General features: G+C 38.2%; 1 protein-coding gene across 2 annotated transcripts in view; it reads right to left on the bottom strand.

The window, feature by feature from the left end:
• AP3B1 (adaptor related protein complex 3 subunit beta 1) overlaps positions 1-22,553 on the bottom strand; it is a 187,579-nt gene that overhangs the window by 12,410 nt on the left and 152,616 nt on the right. For both annotated transcript variants that reach the window (XM_070743219.1, XM_070743220.1), the window contains exons 25-26: positions 13,601-13,698; positions 8,297-8,435 (exon numbers count right to left, since the gene is read on the bottom strand). In XM_070743219.1, the coding sequence (XP_070599320.1) occupies positions 8,297-8,435; positions 13,601-13,698 (237 nt within the window). The remainder of the gene's footprint in view (positions 1-8,296; positions 8,436-13,600; positions 13,699-22,553) is intronic.

The raw sequence follows: 22,553 nt of genomic DNA on the forward strand, positions 1-22,553 counted from the left end.
CAAGATACAATTGTGACAAAATTATAAAATATAAAACGAACAATAACATATTTTTCCTTGTGCCATCACTTGGCTGAACACCTAATTTCCACAGTGCTGTCATGTCTAAGTATATTTAATCATGTAGTATGGCTGTATTACTTTCATACTTCTCATCTGTTCTACTACCGTCTCTTATTGGTATCATTATTATGATTATTATTACTTTGTTGCTTTGCATATATACTGAGAGTTTATGCACCGGAGACAAATTCCTTGTGTGTCTAATCACATTTGGCCAATAAAGTATTTTTATTCTATGTACACCACTGTGCAATAATATACATTCCAACGTTCTTTCATTTAATCCAAAATATAAAGTAAAATGTTGCTATAAAGAATACTAAATGTTGATGTCATCCATATCATATGTTTAATATAATATTTGTTTGTACCAAATAAATGTATTTTTAAGAATAAAAAGTGTGTCTTTATATGGTATATTTTTTTCAGTGGTGAAATCCATTTTTTTTTGCTATCAGTTCTGTGAGCATGGCTTGGGTGTGGTGTGGCTTGGTGGGTGTGGCTTGGTAGGCAGGGGAAGGATACTACAAATCTCTATTCCCACCCCACTCCAGGGGAAGGATACAGCAAAATACCTATTCTCTCCCCACTCCTGGGGGAAGGAGATTGTAAAATCTCCATTCCCACCTCCCTTTGGGGTCAACCAGAAGTGGCATTTGCCGGTTCTCCAAACTATTCAAAATTTCCACTATCAGTTCTCCAGAACCTGTTAGAACCATCTGGATTTCACTCTAATTTATTTCCATAGTAAGCACAATATCCATAATAAACCTGCATAAGGTTCAGTATTTTATGTACGCTGAGAGCATATGCACCAAGACAAATTCCTTGTGTGTCCAATCACACTTGGCCAATAAAAATTCTATTCTATTCTATAGTAAGAGAGGCTTTTTTCAGCCTGCCCAAAAACTGTTAAAAAAAAAAGTTGCAAAAATGTGTTTGTGTGTGTGTGTGTATGTGTATATATATGTATGTATATATATATATATATATATATATATATATATATATATATATATATATATATATATATATATATATATAAAAGGAGCTGTGGTGTTCCTTCAATATACCAGGGTGATTCGACACAAAATGTAACCCTTCCCTGGTACAGAGCTGAAGGGATTGGATACTGTAACCTAGAAGATAATTCTCTGCCTTACAAGGCAAAGGTTACAGGTTCAAGTCCCAGTGGGTATGGCTAGCTGATGAGGCCAAAATAAGGCCGAAATAGATCTATCCTAGTCTCCCTTAATTTTCAAATTCAGCTTAAACATGTGACATATATATATATATATATATATATATATATATATATATATATATATATATACACACACACACACACACACACAGAGAGAGAGAGAGAGAGAGAGAGAGAGAGAGAGAGAGAGAAGGGAAACTCAGCCAGCCTTTTAAGATTCTGTTATTAAAAATGGAGCTTCTTTAAAAATGGACCTTTCAAAAGGATTGAGAAAATAGCAGCTGCTTGCACGAGGTTTTCTCTACAGGAAACCTGAGCCTCGCATTGGCTAGGTGCATCTCTCAGAAGTTGCAAAAAACAGAAGGGTAAGTTAGGTGCAGCTGGTCCCTGGATTGGTTGAGAAGGTGGCCAAGTCTTGGATAGGTGAATGGAGGTTGGAAGCAACTTAAAGCTTTGTAGGCTGCACCAATAGGCTTGTCAGCTGACCTGAGGCTCCTCTGAGTGGCTGAGTGGAAAGGAAACTGAAGACCTCTGGGGACCTGACGAGGATTGGGGGAAGGCCTTGGGCAGGCAAGCATTATGGCTGCCCAAGCATAAAGACAGGCTCTATTATGGTTGTTAAGTCAAGGACTTGTGTCTCAAAAGGCCGATTTTGTTTGTGTGTACAATACAGCATTTCTTCTCATTCTCCATAGGCCTTAGAGACGTGTCAATTGAAGTGGAAGAATTCTGTATATGTCTTTTATTTGATTATCTGAATAATCACAAGCCATAAATGGGTACAAAAGTACTAACATGAATTTAGGAAAACTGGAGTCCGGAAGGAGTTGGGTGGCCTATAAGTATAATTAATAAATAAAAAATAAATAAAATGTTGTCTGCATTCAGTGTGAATGGCAAACTAGACATGCAGCTACTTCATTCCCATTTGGTTCTTCCCGAAATCCATAATAGCAAAAGGGAATCAAATGTTAGTCACTTACGGTGTTGCCTGAACCAGACAGCTAGTCTGTTGTGTTCTTTGGAACTCTAAATAATAAATCAAGGTTTGTTCATGGTGTATGAACTGTGTGTTGCAAAGCATATAATGAATCATAATATGATTTCTCAGTTCAGAAGTCTCACAGGTGAAACTATTTCTGTTTATTTGGGAGAGAACAGAGAAGCAGGAGCCAGATACACAGACACATCACTCATGCACAATCAGTCATCATCAAAACCGAGTTGCTGTTTGAGCCAGCCTTCTTTCAGTTTTATATACAGTATATATATACAGTGGTACCTCTACTTAAGAACTTAATTCATTCCGTGACCAGGTCCTTAAGTAGAAAAGTTTGTAAGTAGAAGCAATTTTTCCCATAGGAATCAATGTAAAAGCAAATAATACATGCAAACCCATTAGGAAAGAAATAAAACTTCGAATACAGCTCATCTGTTTGGAACCCATATCGCATCTCAGACATTAACACCCTTGAAAATGTCCAAAGATACTTCACCAGAAGAGCCCTTCACTCCTCCACTCGAAATAGAATACCCTATGAGACTAGACTTTCAATCCTAGGCCTAGAAAGTTTAGAACTAAGACGCCTTAAACAAGATCTAAGTATTGCCCACAGGATCATATGCTGCAACGTCCTGCCTGTCGGCGACTACTTCAGCTTCAACCACAACAACACAAGAGCACACAACAGATTTAAACTTAATATTAACCGCTCCAAACTTGACTGTAAAAAATATGACTTCAGTAACCGAGTTGTCGAAGCGTGGAACTCATTACCGGACTCCATAGTGTCATCCCCAAACCCCCAACACTTTACCCTTAGATTATCTACAGTTGACCTATCCAGATTCCTAAGAGGTCAGTAAGGGGCGAGTACAAGTGCACTAGAGTGCCTTCCGTCCCCTGTCCTATTGCTCTCCTATATCTCCTATACCTTTCTTCTATTCCTATATCTCTTCTTCTATTCTTTCATTGATATATTCTATTCCTATATCTTCTTTTCTATTATTTCTTAGATATATTTTACTATGAGTATCTCCTCTATAACCTTCATCATGTATTTTACTATGTGTATATTGATATATACCCACTAAAACCCCCATTGTGTATTGGACTTTTATATCCTTTCTTTATATATAATAACTCATGTCTATCCTCTTCAATATGTATTGTGCATTGTACAAAATAAATAAATAAATAAATAAATTTGGGTGGGAGGAGGAGGAGGAAGAAGAGGAGGAGGAGGGGAGTTGCTGCCAAAGGAAGAAGGTGAGGTGAGGTAAATCAAACAAATCCACAACTTTAAGCTTTTTTTTAAAAAGAGACTCTGAGGTGGCGAGGAGGAGCATGCACCTTCCATACACTCGGCGCGAGGCTGCCTCCCATACACTGCGCCAGAGAGAGAAACCCAGGCAGGTGAGAGAGGGGAACCTCCCAGTCCTTTGACCGAAAGGCGGCTACGGCTGCTACCTGCTTCCTCTTCCTTCCCATGCTGAAGGGCTCCCCTCTCCTGTACAGGTAATCCTTGATTTACACCCATTCATTTAATGATGAACAGCATGAAGTTATAATGGCATGAAAAAAAGTGATTGATGACCATTTTTCACACTTTTGACCATTCTAGCATCCTCATGGTCACATGATCAAAATCTGGATGCTTGGCAACTGGCATGTATTTATGGTGGTTGCTGTGTCTCGAGATCATGTGATTACATTCTGTGACCTTCTGATAGGAAAAGTCAATGGGGAAGTCAGACCCACTTAATATCTGTGCTACCCTGTTTCCCCGGAAATAAGTCACCCCCGAAAGTAAGACATAGGAGAGGTTGCATAGAATTGCCTAATATAAGGCATCCCCCAAAAGTAAGACGTAGGAGACGTTTCGTTTCACAGAATTCCCGAACAGAACAGAACATATAATTGCAGAAAGTATAATTGCTGTACATGGAAATAATGGTGTGATAGGATTCACAGTTTGTCTGGTTATGTTGGTTTGTGATGACAACTACTGTACAGAATATAATAAACATTCTTTTTTTTTTGTTCAGCAATAAATGTGAATTCTTCTTCATTGAAGAAAAATAAGAAATCCCCTGAAAATAAGATGTAGCACATCTTTGGGAACAAAAATTAATATAAGACGCTGTCTTATTTTCGGGAAAACAGGGTATTAATTTACCAACTGCAGTGATTCACTTAACAACTGTGGAACAAAGGGTCATAAGATGGGGCAAAGCTTATTCAACAACTGTCTTGCTTAGCAATGGAAATTTTGGGCTCCATTGTGATTGTAAGTCAAAAATTATGTGTATTCATAATTGTATTTCCCTATAAAGTGGTGAAAATGAAAAAAAATTGGTTTCTTGACCACTGATACATTGACAGGATGATACAGCAAATGAGAACCAAGCCTTGTATACTATGCTGTTCTGTCTGGGTTCCCCCAGACGCCAACACCAACTAAAAAGAGTAGCCAGACACGCTGGTAAAAAGCAAAGTCATTTTATATCTTTGAAAACAAACACAGATAACAAAAACTGTTCTTACAAACTGGAATGCTGTGAAGCTTCACAGAAGAGTCACGATGGCCAGACAATACAACAGGCTTCTTGCTGGCACACACACCACTGTAGATAATAAAACCCACGCCTCCCCCAAGTTTTCAGCCTTCGAGGCCACAAGCCAGAATCAGAGACGCCAAGGATCGAAGCAAGGTCACAGGACTCCCAAAAGATAACTCTCCACAATACAGGAAGGGCGGGTCTGCTTTTTCAACCTTTCTGAGGAGAACCACACCCAAACCCAGCTGTTGCCTATGAGGATGGAAATACCTGGCTAATTGTCCCCTTCTTTGTGCTGCCCTTCTCTGCCTCATATCTATGATGGATTGTGTGTTCTCATCTAATGACTCCAGGCTACTCGCTGGGGAGACCTCCCCCCCGGGGGTCTCAGGCTGTTCCCCCTCCTCCTCGTCCTGACATTCCTCTTCCCCGTCTGCCTGGTCCTCCACGTCCTCCTGTTCCTCGTCCTCCCCCTCTGAGCATGGGGCCGGCAGAGTTCCAGCCGTTGCCTGAGGAGCCTCAGACTGAATCACAACACTATGCTATGCTATGCTATGCTCTGATACTATTAGTACAGTATAGTGTACCATAATGTAATGATACAATACAATACAGTGATCTCTCGGTTAGCGCGGGGGTTACGTTCCAAGACCTCCCGCGCTAACCGATTTCCGCGTTATACTGGATGCGGAAGTAAAAACCACCATCTGCGCATGTGCGCCATTTTTTTCATGGCCGCACATGCGCAGATGGTGGAGTTTGCGTGTGGGCGGCGGGGAAGACCAAGGGAAGATTCCTTCAGCCGCCCAACAGCTGATCTGCTCCGCAGCGCGGAAGCAGCGAGGAGCCGAAGATGGGGTAAAGGCAAAGGGGAAACCCCATCTTCGGCTCCTCGCTGCTGCCGCGCTGCGGAGCGGATCAGGTGTTGGGCGGCTGAAGGAACCTTCCCTTGGTCTTCCTGCCGCCCAGGCAAAGGGGAAACTCCAAGATCGCTTGCCGCTTGCCGCTTTGCAGCTTGGAGCCTTGCTTCGCCTCCTTCGCTGCAATAGGCAAGCGGCAAGCGGCAAGCGGCAAGCGATCTTGAGAAAGAGAGAGAAAGGAGGGCGACTTGCCAGTCCACGCCCCCCTGGATGAACAGCCTCGCATGGCCCCAGCGCCGGGCTCCGCTGTTGCCTCCGCCCCCATTCGGCTCTGCAGCTGAGAGGCCTTCCCGGCAGAGCCCTCCCCAACAGCTCCCGCTGCCAGCGCAAAAAAGAAAAGAAAAAGAAATCCCCAAAAGAGGCAGGCACAAAGCGGGGGCACAAGGGGAGCTGCCCGGCAGAGGTTGCTTTTTTTCTTCTCGTGGGCAAGTGGAGGGGGGGAGAGAGAAGGGAGGAAGAGAGTGTGAGAGAGGAAGAAAGAGAGAGAGAAATGATAGAAAAAAGGGGAGAAAAAAGAGAAATGAGAAAATGATTGAAGCATAGTGACAGGAAAGAAAGAGAAAGAGACAGAGAAGTGACTCTTGGTGATGACGTATGACGTCATCGGGTGGGAAAAACCGTGGTATAGCAAAAAAACCGTGGAGTATTTTTTAATTAATATTTTTTGAAAAACCGCGTTGCAGCGTTTCGCACTAATCGAGACCGTGCTAATCGAGGGATCACTATATATTTGCACATTGGATTAAGATAAAAGCAATCATTTTTATATGGAAGGGCTTCAAGGAAAACCAAAGGTTGAAAACATTCATAAAATGCTTAGCTTATATACATAGATAGACTATCCGCTATATTTTTCCTTTAATAGGGCTCCATTTTTCATCAACAACATAGACAAGAAGCATCCTATTTTAGAAGCTTTATTTTGCATTCAACTGCACAATTTGCGAAACAAGATCAATAAAACCAAGTATAGTTTTTAAAGTGATTATTGAACGTTTTGAAATAGAAATTGAGTTTTAATTCATTCAAATAGCATTAAAAAGTGAGGTGATGTTTCTGTCTAATATCTCTAAAATCTGAATGGTTTGTTATGTTGGGAAGTCCGCAAGCATAGGGATATTTTGTTCAATACGTTCTGAAATTTGAAATGTGCCATATGTTTGGAAGTTCAGGAAAAGGGCGCACAATGAATTTTGTAGCTTTTCAGATACAATAAAATAAAAAAAATAGTGTAACTATCACATGCAAATAATGTTCAATTAATTCTATTAAAATAGCACTAGAAAAGACATACAATTTCAGCTTACTGAAGAAGGCTAGATATTTCCTATAGACTAATCACTTAGAATTGGCCAAATAAGTACTATGGTCAGTTAATAGCACACCACTATTTTCTTTTAATATAACAACTGTTGTTATGATTTCTCACATAGCCAGATGTTTAGACTGGATCTGGCATTTTAAGCCATACATCAAGTCCTTTCAAAGGACCTGGGAGAGATAGATATTGATAGATAATGAGCCAGGGTGGCACAGCAGGTAGAGTGCTGTACTGCAGGCCACTGAAGCTGACTGTAGATCTCTAAGTCAGCGGTTCAAATCTCATCACCGGCTCAAGGTTGACTCAGCCTTTCATCCTTCCGAGGTGGGTAAAATGAGGACCCAAATTGTGGGGGCAATAGGCTGGCTCTGTTAAGAAGCACTATTGCTAACATGTTGTAAGCCGCCCTGAGTCTAAGGAGAAGGGCGGCATAAAAATTGAATAAATAAAATAAATAAATAAATAAATTGTTGTAGATGTAATTATGGTGCTTATTATTATTACACATTTACCTTAAAAACCTGAACATTAACATAAGGTTTACATTCATTTTTAGTAAAATTGCAGTGTTTCCCATTTAAAGGTTGTATCAAATGCTGTTTTTCAATCTAGAGATGAATTTCAAACTGTGCATTGCTAATGTTTGGATTTTACACAGCAGAATACAACTCGTTATTTTAAAAAAATTCCCACAATGCTGAATCAATTGTAATGAATATTTCCACTTATTAAGGCAAGACTCTATTTAACAAATTTTCTTTCCCACCTTATTTTGTAGTTGGCTTGTCTTCATCCTTTTTTCTGATACCTTCATAAGAATATTTTTGTCATAGACCCTAAGTAGTTTTGTTATAGACCCTAAGTTACTCAGTACTACTCTTCCCCTTGTTTCAACATATTTTTCAAGGTCTCACTTATTGCAGTTTGCTTCCGCTTTGTTTCTTCTACATTTTCTTTCCTAAGCTTCCCAGGGATGGGTGCTAGCCGGAATGCCTAATTGGGCTCGCCTCCGCGGCTCTGGAGGTACCGTGAGTTCGAGTGGAATCATGCTTCTGCGCACATGCAGGTATCATTAGTCGATATCATTTAAGTTTGCATCATTAGTCGAGTCGATATCATTTAAATGTGCTAGAAACTAAACCTGACTTTGAATGCACACTTTAAGTAGTCGCCTACTCATCTACAAAATTTCTATATTAAACTTTACAGATTTTACCCAGTGATTACCTGTGGATGTTATCTTCACCAGAAGGAACTCCACCAAGGTTTGCTATGCTTGTTACCTTCTGCAATATCATAAGACGGGTAGTATTCTGTGGTGCCACAGAGATTGTAGCGGATACTTCATTCATACCAGTCAGCCTTCCTGAAACAATAAAAGCTGGGTATCAATGCAATTAATATTAAAGACAACGTATAGCAACTGAGAATTATTATTATTATTATTATTATTATTATTATTATTATTTATTGGATTTGTATGCCGCCCCTCTCCGCAGACTACATTGTTAAAAGTTTAACTCTTCTTTTTTTAAAGGATTTTGCTATAACTTTTAAGAATATAGAATAAATATAAAATCAATTATTCCTAGTATTCAAATTTCAATTGCATGAAGTACTTTTAAATAATTTCTCTTCTTGAGCTGACAAAAAGGCAGAGAAAAAAGAAGGGCAACAGACAGAATAGCTACCTCCACAAAGCTTGAACAACATTTACCTCTTTCAATTACACCAAAAGAACGAATGCATTATTACGGAATTTCCCCTTAAAAAGTGTACATATAAAGAAAAAGCGTACCTCTAAAGAAAACTTTAAAAATGTAAGGAAAAGGTGACCCTGAATTGGAAACCAGTGCAAGAAAAAAAAATAAAGAGACATAACATAGGGTCAGTTTCAGGCATGGCTAAATGATAGGCAGCAAGCAGTAATGGTTAGTGCTAGAAGCAGAAAAATACATTTATAGGAGTGTTAAACATGTTTGATTTGCTTGAACATCAAAGTTTTTTTGTCCTTTAAGCCAAATGTTTCACTCAAAATAAATTATTAACATTATCCAGCTTTTTTAAAAAATAGCAAATTTAGTTAAAGCTGTATATTCTGTTGCAGATATTTAAAAATTGACATTAGGCAAATACTTTGAAAAAATACAGAAGCCATCTAAAGCTGCTTTTAAGCAAAAGCACAGGACTGGGATAACACTGTTGAGAGATGTGTATACTCATTAAGGATTTAAACCTTCTCCATTAAGCTCTATTGAAGAGCAAATGCTGAATAAATGAATGCAACTATGTTTATGTTAAAAGCCTGTTTTTCGTACCATGTAATTAAGGGAAATATTGTACAAAGCCAGTACTTTTGTCAAGCTCCTGTAAATGGAAAGATGGATAGCACTCAGAGAAGGGAATGCATTGCTTCATATTTAACCTTAACACTCTTGTCATTAATGGTTTGTCTAACTTGTTCTATAAAGACAAGGTACTGCTCCATTGAAGTAAAATTTAAAAAATCAACTAAACCATGCTTTTCAGAACAGAAGATTCATTATCATTGACTAATGTATTGGCATAAAGCAAAGTAACATCCTATCAAGTAAGGCACACATTCAATCTGCTTTACCACTGCCACCACCCCCTTTATTTTTAACTCATGCTGTTTTATTGTTATAGGCAATTTGTACCACTCAGCATGACAGTGTAAACTGAATCAAGATTAATTTACATGCAAAAGAACACTTAGCATGGTAAGCAAATGTATTGTCTCGATTGCTGAGGTGGAAAGGAACCTGAAAAGAAAAAAAGGTGCTCTAATTAAGGGGCATCAAATATGATTGCTTGTGGTAGTTAAAGGCCAGAAAATAGGGAATGTCTGACCATTTAAAGAATTAGCACCTTGCTTGTTAGGGAGAGAGAAAATGTTATAAGCATAAATCTTGATAAAAATCAAGCAAACATTTTGTGGATATATAGCCTCTCTCTATATATATATGTATATAAAAATATAAATAAAATCTACTGCCTGCCCTTGGACCAAAACAGAAAGTTTTTAAAAAATCCAGAAAAACAAATTGCCACTGAAAAGAGTTATAAAATAATTGCAGATCTTGCCTCTAATTATAAAAATGTATAACAGCACTCCTAATGAATAACCAAGGAAATTGAACTGTAGCATGAAGCTGGAAACACAAAGGTTATCGGATTTTTAGTAACTTTAACATTATAAAAATGCTAACATAATATTAAAATCATTGACAGAGATTAGGTCCTTTGGCTTCTTCCTAAAGAACCCTGGATATTTAAGGAAAACGGCACGACACCTCTGTGAAGCGTGGTAGCCTATCATATTACAGAAAGAATTAGCACTGGTATTATTAAATGATTTGCATCAATAAACACTGCTCAATATTTGAAGTTGGAAACATAAGCTAAAGGACAGGCATAATTTAAAATGATTATGGAAGGAAAAATCAGGCAAATTTCAGCTGCTGTTTCAAACTATGTTAGAGGGGAAGGGTTGGCACAACAAAGCTATCAAGTAGAGCCTGGGCACTAACACCCCTTCCCACCTTTTTGACCTACTAAAAAGTCTTAAGCAGAAATATCAGTATTCATCATACATATTATGTACTGCAAATATGTATGTATGTTTATTTTGTGTTGTAAAAATAATTCCAAAAGTTTTTATTAGTATTAAGAAATACTATACATTTCTTATACTATACAAACTACATTTCTAAAATATGTTTCAAAACATATTTTAGAAATGAATAACTACCATTTCCCCCCAAAATAAGACCCTGTCTTATATTTTTTGAACCCTGAAATAAGCACTTGGCCCTATTGCCCTGCACTCAAAAACACGATTGGGCTTATTATCAGGGGATGTTTTATTTGGGGGGAAAACAGGGTATGAAATTGTACTTCTGGATATGAACGTCCAAGACACTTCAGAAAGGAAACAAAAACTCAGAAATCATTCTACATTGATAACACTATTATACTTGGAAGGCTTTTTAGCATAGAAAACTATGGGAAATTAGGAAAATCCTATCTGATATTTATACTGCAAATATAATCTGCAAATTTAATCAGACGCTACTGATAGAAATAGATATTATTTTAAGTAGATACAATATATCCTGGATTTTACTATTAGTAGTGGTTGAGTTTGCATATCACATTAAGCCATTGCTTATTTAATTACGGTTTATTGAATACAGCACAATGGGCTAGTTTGTTGCAGCAACAAACTAAACCGAAACCCATCATCATTTTATGTGATAGTGTGACATGGGAACTAATCAGAGAACTAGAATTGGAGTGCATACTTTATAGGTTTTTCCATGTAATCTTACTATAATTCCTTCAAATGCTGTACAGAAGTTGGAGATAACTGCTAAATGGTCTTTGGTGTGAGAAGCTAGGATTTTCCTTCTATTTATGGAAGGCTTTCTCCTGGGGAAACCTATGAGCAGAAAAACCCTTGATTTTATGTTTCCTTCATTATTATTTTTATATTATTATTGTTGTTGTTGTTGTTGTTGCTATTATTATTATTATTATTATTATTATTATTATTATTATTATTATTAATAAGATTTGTATGCCACCCTTATCCAAAGACTCATGTTATAATATGAACATACCCATTTAGCAAAGTATTATATCATACAGTGTTTGGGGGTTTTCAATTGTAGGATGCCTGCTTTTCCAAGTCTGTCTGAATCAGGCCAAATCTGGATACAATCCGATTTAATAGCTCTGCTTATGAATTCCCTTTTCTATGTTTTCTCAATGGCTTCTAATCTTATTTATAAAACAAATAAAGCTAAGAACGAAGACTTCTATTATTATGAATTTTATGAAATAGCTGAAACATTTAACAAGAAAGAAAAAAGAAAGAAATTTTAAACTAGAAGTATATTTCACAGCATCAGTCCTGCATCAAAGAATGAATTCAGGAAGACAGAAAGAGCCATACTGAAATGTCAAGAGGTTTCCATGGATTTACAAATACTTCATATAAACAAATTTTCAAATAGCTTATTCAGAGTAGCCTTTCTGCTCTATTAAACATAGCAAACAACTGCCAGATGTATTCAGACAAATAATCAACAACCTCAGAAGTAAAATGGCAGAAGAAAAAGGAATTTTGGCAACAACTCCATAGAGGGCCACAGCTATTCTCCAAGTGCACTTTTCCTATGCACTCTTGGTTCTGAATGGCCAGCCATGGGGGGGAAAAGCTCTCAGTCACATTTAAGCTTAGAAAACTCAATCAAATACCAGGCAAGCAAGCACGCAATAAGAATGGGGGAGAGAGACAGAGTACAATATCCCATTTTGCTTAAAACTACACTGCTGGAAAGCAATTTGAGAAGATGAAGAAACTGTTCACAAAAAATATGAGAAAATTCAAAGGCTCACTCACCTTGGTTGATGTGCTCACATGAAGTAGGCTTTAGGCCAGCAAGAAGTAAGAATGGCAAATAGTTATGAACAGATTAAAAAGAAAGAAATTACTGGCCTAATTTTAATATCAGATGTCAACTACATAAAAATAATCTAACTGAAATAGCTGCTGTGATATTATTATTTCAAACCACTGAATGCAAGAAAGAAAGACATATACAATATTATTCTGATGTACTATGCTTCTTTAACAAAAGTACACCTTTTGGGGTTTTTTGGGGGGAGATGTAATTTACTAGACTGAAATAATTGATGATATGAGGTGTAACCTCACATAAGACATTTAAAGAAGCATATGAAATATGGAACAGTTAACAGAACCTGTATGTGCACATTTCCCAATGGCTAAGCAGGGTCTTAAGCCTGGCTAATATTTGGATGGAGAACTACAATGAAAAACTTGGACTTAGGCTAGACAGACGAATTGAAAAACATTCCAGTGAAAAATTATTTCCATGCAGTAGAAAGCTTCATGGATATTTTGTCAGGAGGAGGGCTCAATTAAGAAGACATTTTTATTTAATACAAAATATATTTTGTGCAGGTAAACCAAGCAGAATTTTGGAAAATTAACAATTACTCTTCGAGTATGACATTAAAGTATTGTAAAAAAAAAAAATGCAATTAAGTGCATAAACCTTTTTATAATGTAGCTGAAGATATTATGCAGCCAGTATTCACCAGATTCAATATAAAACCATCCTGTTCTATTCTACACTCAGTGCCAATAGGGGTTTTTGTATACCAGAAATTCTCATTGTAGAATTCTCATAACAGAATTCTAGCCTAATATTGGTTAATATGATATAATAAAGAGATCTGCCTTAAAACCATTTTTTGGTACTTGCAGTGAAATCACTACATGGTAGAAAGAAGGAAAAGGAGAAAGACTTGTCAAAGAAGACACTTCAGGCATTGTGATGTTTTTTGATGACAGGGCTATATTACTTCACAGCTGATTTCTGAAAATATGCCATGTGAAACATTAGAACTGGAGCTGTCTGGAACGCTTGCAATATTTTACAGTAAGGTAATTTACCTAATTTTAAATTTATTTCTCACCTCTTTCTTTTCTGAAATCGTTTTCTGTCATAGTTACTGGTAAAAGTAACTCTCCAACTGGAGGCTGAATACTAACACTGAAGTGATCATTCTTTGTACTGTGGAAGAAAACATCGAAAAGTGAGAATTGTATGATTATGTACATCTTTACCAAAAAATAAAAAGAGATAAAATATAAACTGATTTTTCTCCACGTAATTTTCAGCATTGTTTTTATTTATTGCATTAATTTTATTTTTATCACTGATTAGGTAGTCCCAAAGGTGCTTTTTCACAAGGCAGGCATACTTTATTTTTTCCGCTAAGAAGTTTAGGTCCTCATCCAAGAAGCATCCCCAGCATTTAATCAGAACTGATGCTTCTTGGATGAGAAGGAAAATGTCTTCAAGAAAAAAAGAAAATCCAGTTGCCTTTTGAAAAAGTACCTTTGGGACAATCATGATCTGGATGACTTAGAATCTTCTTAGGCACTGTTTAGATAACTTGTTTATGGTTGACTTACTCATCACCGTAATAATCTTTTGGCAGAAGCTTCCGTTTTTTAGGTACCACAGAACAAAGTTAAGATATATGCTTTTGCCAGACCCATCCTTGAATACAGCTCATCTGTTTGGAACCCATATCGCATCTCAGACATTAACACCCTTGAAAATGTCCAAAGAGACTTCACCAGAAGAGCCCTTCACTCCTCCACTCGAAATAGAATACCCTATGAGACTAGACTTTCAATCCTGGGCCTAGAAAGTTTAGAACTAAGACGCCTTAAACAAGATCTAAGAATTGCCCACAAGATCATATGCTGCAACGTCCTGCCTGTCGGCGACTACTTCAGCTTCAACCACAACAACACAAGAGCACACAACAGATTTAAACTTAATATTAACCGCTCCAAACTTGACTGTTAAAAACATGACTTCAGTAACTGAGTTGTCGAAGCGTGGAACTCATTACCGGACTCCATAGTGTCATCCCCAAACCCCCAACACTTTACCCTTAGATTATCTACAGTTGACCTATCCAGATTCCTAAGAGGTCAGTGGGGCGAGTACAAGTGCACCAGAGTGCCTTCCGTCCCCTGTCCTATTGCTCTCCTATATCTCCTATACCTTTCTTCTATTCCTATATCTCTTCTTCTATTCTTTCATTGATATGTTCTATTACTATATCTTCTTTTCTATTATTTCTTAGATATATTTTACTATGAGTATCTCCTCTATAACCTTCATCATGTATTTTACTATGTGTATATAGATATATATCCACTAAAACCCTTTGTGTATTGGACTAGATAGATAGATAGATAGATAGATAGATAGATAGATAGATAGATAGATAGATAGATAGATAGATAGATAGATAGATAAATAAATGGATTAAAAGCAGCCCAAGAAGTACAATTATTTCCTATAATGGTAAACTATTCAAAACATAAGGCAAGACAGAAGAATGTTATGAATCCAGCTCTGTACTATAATAAAATGGCAAGAGGGAAATGGAATTTTGTTACTTTTCTTAGAATTTTTAAATTTAATTTCCCTCTGTACTGCTAACAATGGAATTTAGACCAAAGCTTTAGTAGAAAATAATCCTGAGAATTCAAGATCACACTAATTTTCCCCTATTATGTTTCTCAATTTTTCCTGCTTTCCCCTATCTAATATATTTTAAAATGTCCTTCAGAAAATTCAGGTACTGAGTTATATTTTCCTCAAATTAGATTCAGAGCCTCTTTCTGAATTTGAAGAAAAAATTCAGGTATGTCTTAAGATTCCTCACAATGATCCCATGCCTATATAAGATTAAGTCACTGTACAGTTTCACTTTTTAAATAATTAAAACAAAAATATAAGATGAAAATAAGAGTGAGGAGCCACTATGAAAAGAAAGGAGAAACAAACAAAACAGTCTATAATACCCATAAGAGAGAGCAAAGGAACTATTTTCGTTCATCCTATGATATGGACCAATCAATACCTGTAAATGTTAAAACTGTAACTGTAAAGACAGTTCATGACTTTCTCTGATTCACAGTTTATGTGTCTGGGAACCTGGAAATTCAGACGTGTTTTTATAAAATTAAATGTCCAGGTAGTTGAATCAGAAAACGTTAACAATTTAGTGTACAGGATGAAAGAAACACACCTGAGAGGAAAGGTAAAATATAAAGTAAACATAGTAACACTATTTCTGCAAATATAGTGGTCTCCCATAATATTAAAAAATGAAGACTCCCTCAAGTTTTGTTGATTGTATGAACGTGTCCCTGTAGCACCATGACAATTGTATGAAACTGATTTGCTTTCTTCTGGAAATTTTTAAAAAATTATTCTGAATTTTAAAAAAATCTTGATCTAAACTTGGAACTTTAGAATTTTTCAGCAGTCTCCATCTGAGAAGTTATAACCCTCTAACCCTCTGTCAACCAGAGCTGACAATAAAGGCTGGACAATTTAAAATAATAACAAATAGACTAGGATGATTTTTGAGCATTAGAGATGCCTGAAAGTATGATTTTACTGCAGAATACTAATAGTCAATTAGTCCACAATCAATGGAAAGCCCCTTTTATTGTCTTTACAAATATTAGCACAATACTTTCTAGCATAAAAATCAATTTGAGTAATATCCACAGTATTTAAGTTAACCTCAAACATTTGTTATTGGTTTGGATAGATTTTTGACCTTATAAATATGAAGTGATATTGATTACTAAATAAGTAAATATAATGATAAATATAGAAGTGGTTCTTCTTTTATGAAGCAGATAAATAGCAATATTAAAAATAAAAAACAAAATTTTTAAAATTCAAATCACTAACACTTAATTGTATTCACAAGTGTATTAACTTAGCAAACTAGCATGCTGGAGTAAATCTAGGATTACCGGCATAGTTCCCTCTAAGCTGAGCAGTGAGCAATCGCTCACTTAAAAATCATCATCAACTCAGAGTTTTCCAAACCTGCCCAGAAGCCGAGAGGGAAAGAGTGAGAGGGAAGGAGAGAGAGAGGAAGAGAGAGAAACAGATAGAAAAAAGAGAGGAAGGGAAAGAGAAAGAAAAAGAATGGGAGTAAGGAAGAGAGAAAGAAAATCAAAATCTAGTTTGAAACTAGCTCAACTATTTAAGTGGCATTTGGATATTGATAGAGTTGCCCTATTATGAGCTCACTGTTATAGACACACAGTACAGTATTTTATTTTGAAATTCTCTGAGGCAAAACAGGGTGGGTTTTTTATTTGTTTGTTTGTTTGTTTGTTTGTTTGTTTATTCATTCATTCATTCATTCATTCATTCATTCATTCATTCATTCATTCATTCATTTATTATTTCTCTGCCGCCCAGTCCCGAAGGGACTGTCGCTCAGACACTATACTTTCCTGCCCACCCCAAAAAAAATTAGAGGGAACACTGATTACCGGTAATTATTTTTAGAAATGTTATTCTAATCTGTAAGTACAATAAATCTACTTTAAAAACATAATGCAATAGCTATACAGTAAAATAGTTAAATATCTAATTACTGTATTTTTTGCAGTTAAGATGCATCCCCCTCCCCAAAATCTGCAGGTTGGGGGTTCAAATCTCATCACCGGCTCAAGGTTGACTCAGCCTTCCATCCTTCTGAGTTGGGTAAATTGAGGACCTGAACTGTGGGGGCAATAGGGTGGCTGTGTTAAAAAGTGCTATTGCTTACATGTTGTAAGCCGCCCTGAGTCGAAGGAGAAGGGCAGCATTAAAAAAATAAAATAAAAAGAGGGTGGATATGTCGATGTGTGAGCCCATTTTTCGCAAAAATTGGGTGGACAGAGGGTCCAGGACAGTGGTTCCCAATGTTTGATTTTTAATGGGGGAAATTGGAAACATATTTAAATCAAGTTAATGGCCTTTTAGTGTTCTTCTGTGTGAGTAGTTCACTTTTTGTCTTCAGAGAGGGGCGGCATACAAATCTAATAAATTATTATTATTATTATTATTATTATTATTATTATTATTATTATTATTATTATTATTTTGAATAGTAAGAATTATATGTCGGGGTGGGGAGCATCAGAATTTTAGAGATGCTTAGGTGGGGCATGGCCAAAAAAAGGTTGGGAACCATTGGTCTAGGAAGTCTGCCGAGACCTCCTAGGAAATGTGGGAAGGCAAAAATGCCCTCATTTTGGGGGGACCGGGGGGGGGGGGACAAAAACCGGCCCATTTTTTTTTTTGCAAAAACGGGGAGATTTTTGCCATCCCCCAGCACCCAGAAGCTCTCTGCAGGCTTCCCAGACTCTTTGCCTACCCAATTTTTGTGAAAAAATGAAAAGCCAAGTTTTTTGCAAAAACGGGGGTGTTTTTGCCTTCTAATTACACCATAGCATGGCTGGCAGAGGAATTCTGGGAGTTGAAGTCCACAAGTCTTAAAGCTGTCACGTTTTACTACACCATTTGGTTCAGAATACTTTTCCCCCTTGTTTTCCGCCTCTAAAATCTACGTGCATCTTATACTCCAATGCATCTTATACGCCGAAAAATACTGAAATCAATCTATTTTTTAATTTTGGGCCTACATTTTCAAAAGAGTGATGACAGAAAAATGAAATTGCTTGACTCATTCAACAGCTTCAGGACAAGTCGATATGAAATCTTATTTTGCTTGAATTCATATGTTTACTAAAATAAGCTGCGACGGCTAAAATATACTACTGCTTATAGGGCAGTGATGGCGAACATTTTCATCATTGAGTTCCCAAATTGAAACATGTGCTCTGGTGCACAAGAAGACCAGCTCGCTGGTGTGCATGCACGCGCTGACCACCTAGTCTTCCAGATTGCAGCATGCACATGTGCACTGGCCAGCTGGTCTTCGGGCTTTTGGGGCTCCGGCACACATGAAAGTCAACTGGCCAGTGTGCATGTGCATGCCAGAAACCAAAAGAGGAGCTAGCGATGGAGTGCATGCCCACAGAGAGGGCTCTGCGTGCTACCTCTGGCATGTGTGCCATAGGTTTGCCATCATGGTGATAGGGTGTGTCTGTTAGCTGTGAGTTTAGGACCACTGTATGGTTCAGGGCTTCCTGCATTGAGACTTGCTCCTCCTGAGGTCAACATAGTATTGTCCTACCTGGCATTTCATAAGTGAGTTCCAGAGAGTATCCCCCCTCAAGCCAATCCAACCTCATTCCACTATACCTTTGATTATCTTGGGTATTCACCTATAGTTTTTGTATTGGGTGGCCAGAAAAATGAAAACCAAATAAATAAACAAATTTTATTAGAAGATTGTAAAATATTAATAAATACATTCAATGATGCTTTGAAAGTAACAACTCCAAAATTCTGTAGTACATATTAAAAACGTGAATATGCTCTATATCAGAGGTCCCCAACCGCCGGTCCGCGGACCGGGACCGGGCCGTTGGGGCTTTTCAGCCGGTCCGCGGCGCCAGGGCCCCCTCGGCCTTTCCGCACCACCAGCGGCACTCCCCCCGCCAGCCAGCCAAGCCCCGCGCCCACCGGAACCGGCTCCTCGCTCTCCCCCCGCCGCCCGCCGCGTTTGCAGGAGGTGGGGAGGGTTGGGCGGCCCGCCAAGGCCAGGAGGGACGCCGCTGCCCCCCCCTTCCCTCTCTCCGCCCGCCGCTGCGCCTCCTTGACGCCGAGAGGAAATGCCGGCAAAGGCTTTCCTCAGCGGAGGCCGGCGAAGGTGATATTGAATGTCGGGGGAGAACGGGCGGTTGCGCGCGCTCCCTATCTCCCTGCTAGCTCACTCGGAATATTCAAAATAACAAAAACCTTTGCCGGCGAAGGCTTTTCTTATTTTGAATATTCCGAGTGGGCTAGCAGGGGGATAGGGAGCGCGCGCAACCGCCCGTTCTCCCCCGACATTCAATATCACCTTCGCCGGCCCCGCCTCTCCTGCAAACCCCCTTGCTGAGAGCCCGGGGCGAAAGTGCTCTCGCAAAGGTGAGGCGGGCAGGGCGTGCGCGCGTCATCGCTGAGAAGAACGGAGAGAGAACGAGAGTGAGTGAGAGCAACAGACAGCAAGATAGAGAGAAAGTGAGAAAGAGAGAGTGAGAAAGGGGGGGAGAGAAAGAGATAGCAAGAGAGAGAACAAGAGAGAGAAAGAGCGTGAGAAAGAAAACAAGAAAGAGTGAGAGAGAGAGAAAGCAAAAGAGACAGAAAGAAAACAAGAGAGAGAAAGTGAGAAGAAGAAAGAGAAAGAGGGGGAGAGAGAGAGAAACAGAGAGGGGGGAGAGAGAGAAAGAGAGGGAGAGGGAGAAAGATAGAGGGAGAGGGGGGGAGAGATAGCAAGAGAGGGAGAGAGGGAAAGGGGGAGAGAGGGGGGAGAGAAAGAGAGAGGGAGAGAGAGAGGAGATAAAGGAAGAGGAGAGAGAGAAAGGAAGAGAAAGAAAGAAAGAGGGATAGAAAGAGAGAGAGAGATGCTCAGTGAGCCTTTCTTTGAAGTTGCCTTTCTTTCTTTCTTTCTCTTTCTTGCTCTTTCTTGCTTTTTCTTTCTCTCTTTTACCTTCCCTTCCTCTATTTCTTCTTTTCTTTCTCCTTCCTACCTTCTTCCCTTACTCTCCCCTTTCATAAGTTTCCTTGCTTCCTTCCTCTGTTCCTGTCCCTTCCCCTTCTTTCTTTCTTTCTTTCCTCCCTCCATTTCTTGCTTTCCTTTTCCTTCCTCCCTTCTTTCCTCCCTCATTCCCTTCTTTCACTCCTTCCTCTCTTACTCTCCCCTTTCACACCTTTCCTTGCTTCCTTTGCACCCTTCTTTTGTTCCTGTCCCTTCCCTCTTTCCTTCCTTCCTTCCCACCCTCCGTCCATTCATTCACCCATTCCTCTCTTGATCGCCCCTTTTACGGCGCCGCTGACAGCTAGCCCCCCCCCCCACCGGGCCATGGAAAACTGGTCTAGCTTAAAGCCGGTCCCTGGTGCAAAAAAGGTTGGGGACCTCTGCTCTATATAATATGATGGTTTTTACGAAGTATACATTAAGATTTGCTTATAAGTAAGATTCGCTTATAGTATAGAGCAAGTTGCTATATACTATTCATGAATCTAATAAAGCTTGGGAAAACAGTTCTTTAATGCTGCAGTCTATTGTAAAATATATTAAAAAGATGAATTTGTCACACCATTTCACACAGACTGAAATAGTGTGGTCATAATGTAGTCCAAAAATATTAATTACATTATTTTATACAGTATTGTAATATTTTAATTCATCAATTCATCCAAAACTGGCGAAATCTAAATAAGATAGGCAGTGGTGTGTTTTTTTAAATCCCATACTATTATAAATATGCATTATAAACAACTTTCTAACTCTGGTAACAAAGCATGTTGTAGCCTTTAAGATTCTTTAATTAAAGAGAAATTATTTTTTCTCCAAAGCATAGCCTAATAAAAATAGAAAATTGTCAAATAACACTTTCAGACATTTTTATTTCTTTCTGTTAAGTTTTCCCCCCTTTTACCATAATTTATAGAATGAATCACTTAATAAAATAATTCTAAATGTTTTATTATTATTTTTTATTTTATACAGCTTCCTTTTTCCTAAATTACTAGCTCCAATATATTGCTTACTTTAAAAGTGTAGATTTTGTGATGCAAAACACACAGTCAATGAATGGCATCTAAACCAATTGATCTACCCATTACCATTATCTCCCTCCCCACCTAAGCCTTACTACAAGGCTATTGATTTAAACACTGCCGATCGGTTTCCATTTTCTGATTTTGGGCAGGCTAATTAAGAAAGTGAGTAATTGTGATTACACCGCTTCAGGATCAATTACATTTGATGTAAGACAAAGTTCTCCCTTTTCGAACAATGTAAGGAAATAATTATCATCAGAATTGTTTTATGCGGTGAAGCTTCCCTTAACTATAAACGAATGCCACATATATTTGGTCCTTGAAATGCGAACATAAAATATTCCAAACAAATGTAAAGTCATTTGAAAGACCAGTGTAGATAAAACATATGCTCTATTTAGAAAGTATAAGAGAAAAATCTATTACTTGTGACACAGAATGTAAGTGGTTTCAGGAAATGGAAACAATTTCTAGTCATTAAAGAGACCTTTTACCTTTGTAATACAGTGTTCCCTCGATTTTCGCAGGTTCGAACTTCACGAAAAGTCTATACCACGGTTTTTCAAAAATATTAATTAAAAAATATTTTGCGGGTTTTTTCCCTATACCACGGTTTTTCCCACCCGATGACGTCATATGTCATCGCCAAACTTTCGTCTGCTTTTAATAAATATTTTTTTAAATAAACTTTAATAAATAAACATGGTGAGTAATAATCTAAATGGTTACTAAGGGAATGGAAAATTGCAATTTAGGGGTTTAAAGTGTTAAGGGAAGGTTTGTGATACTGTTCATAGCCAAAAATGGTGTATTTACTTCCGCATCTCTACTTAGCGGAAATTCGACTTTCACGGGCGATCTCGGAACGCATCCCCCATGAAAAGCGAGGGAACACTGTACACCACTACAGAAGGCTACCAATGGAACTCCAGGCTGCAGAGAATACCACAAGCTACAACTTTTGACCAGGTCTGAATGGCTAAGAGAAACAGGATGATTCAGTCCAAATGATTCTGAGTAAAAGTGTGACTTCTGCATTTCACCATTAAATATCCTGAGCAGCCTTTTCTCCCTTCTTATTGGGAAAGAAGAAGAGATCTGATGCTGTGTGCCTAGAATTGATGAAATTGTCAACAGTTCTAGATAAACCATACATGAAATAGATGAACTAATTGTACAGTACTCTAAGACTACAAAAACAGAATCTTGCAAATCTGAAGGTACAATTTCCCACCGCTGTTGTGTTTGGGCCTGGGCCAGCCGTTGCTCCCACAGATGGGAGAGACGCGGCACACACTGAATGCGAAAGCCTGGCTGACAGCCAGGAAGATGTGGCAGACAGCCAGGAAGATGTGGCAGAAAGCAGGAAG

The sequence above is a fragment of the Erythrolamprus reginae genome, chromosome 2 (genome assembly GCF_031021105.1).
Source record: "Erythrolamprus reginae isolate rEryReg1 chromosome 2, rEryReg1.hap1, whole genome shotgun sequence".
NCBI lineage: Eukaryota > Metazoa > Chordata > Lepidosauria > Squamata > Dipsadidae > Erythrolamprus > Erythrolamprus reginae.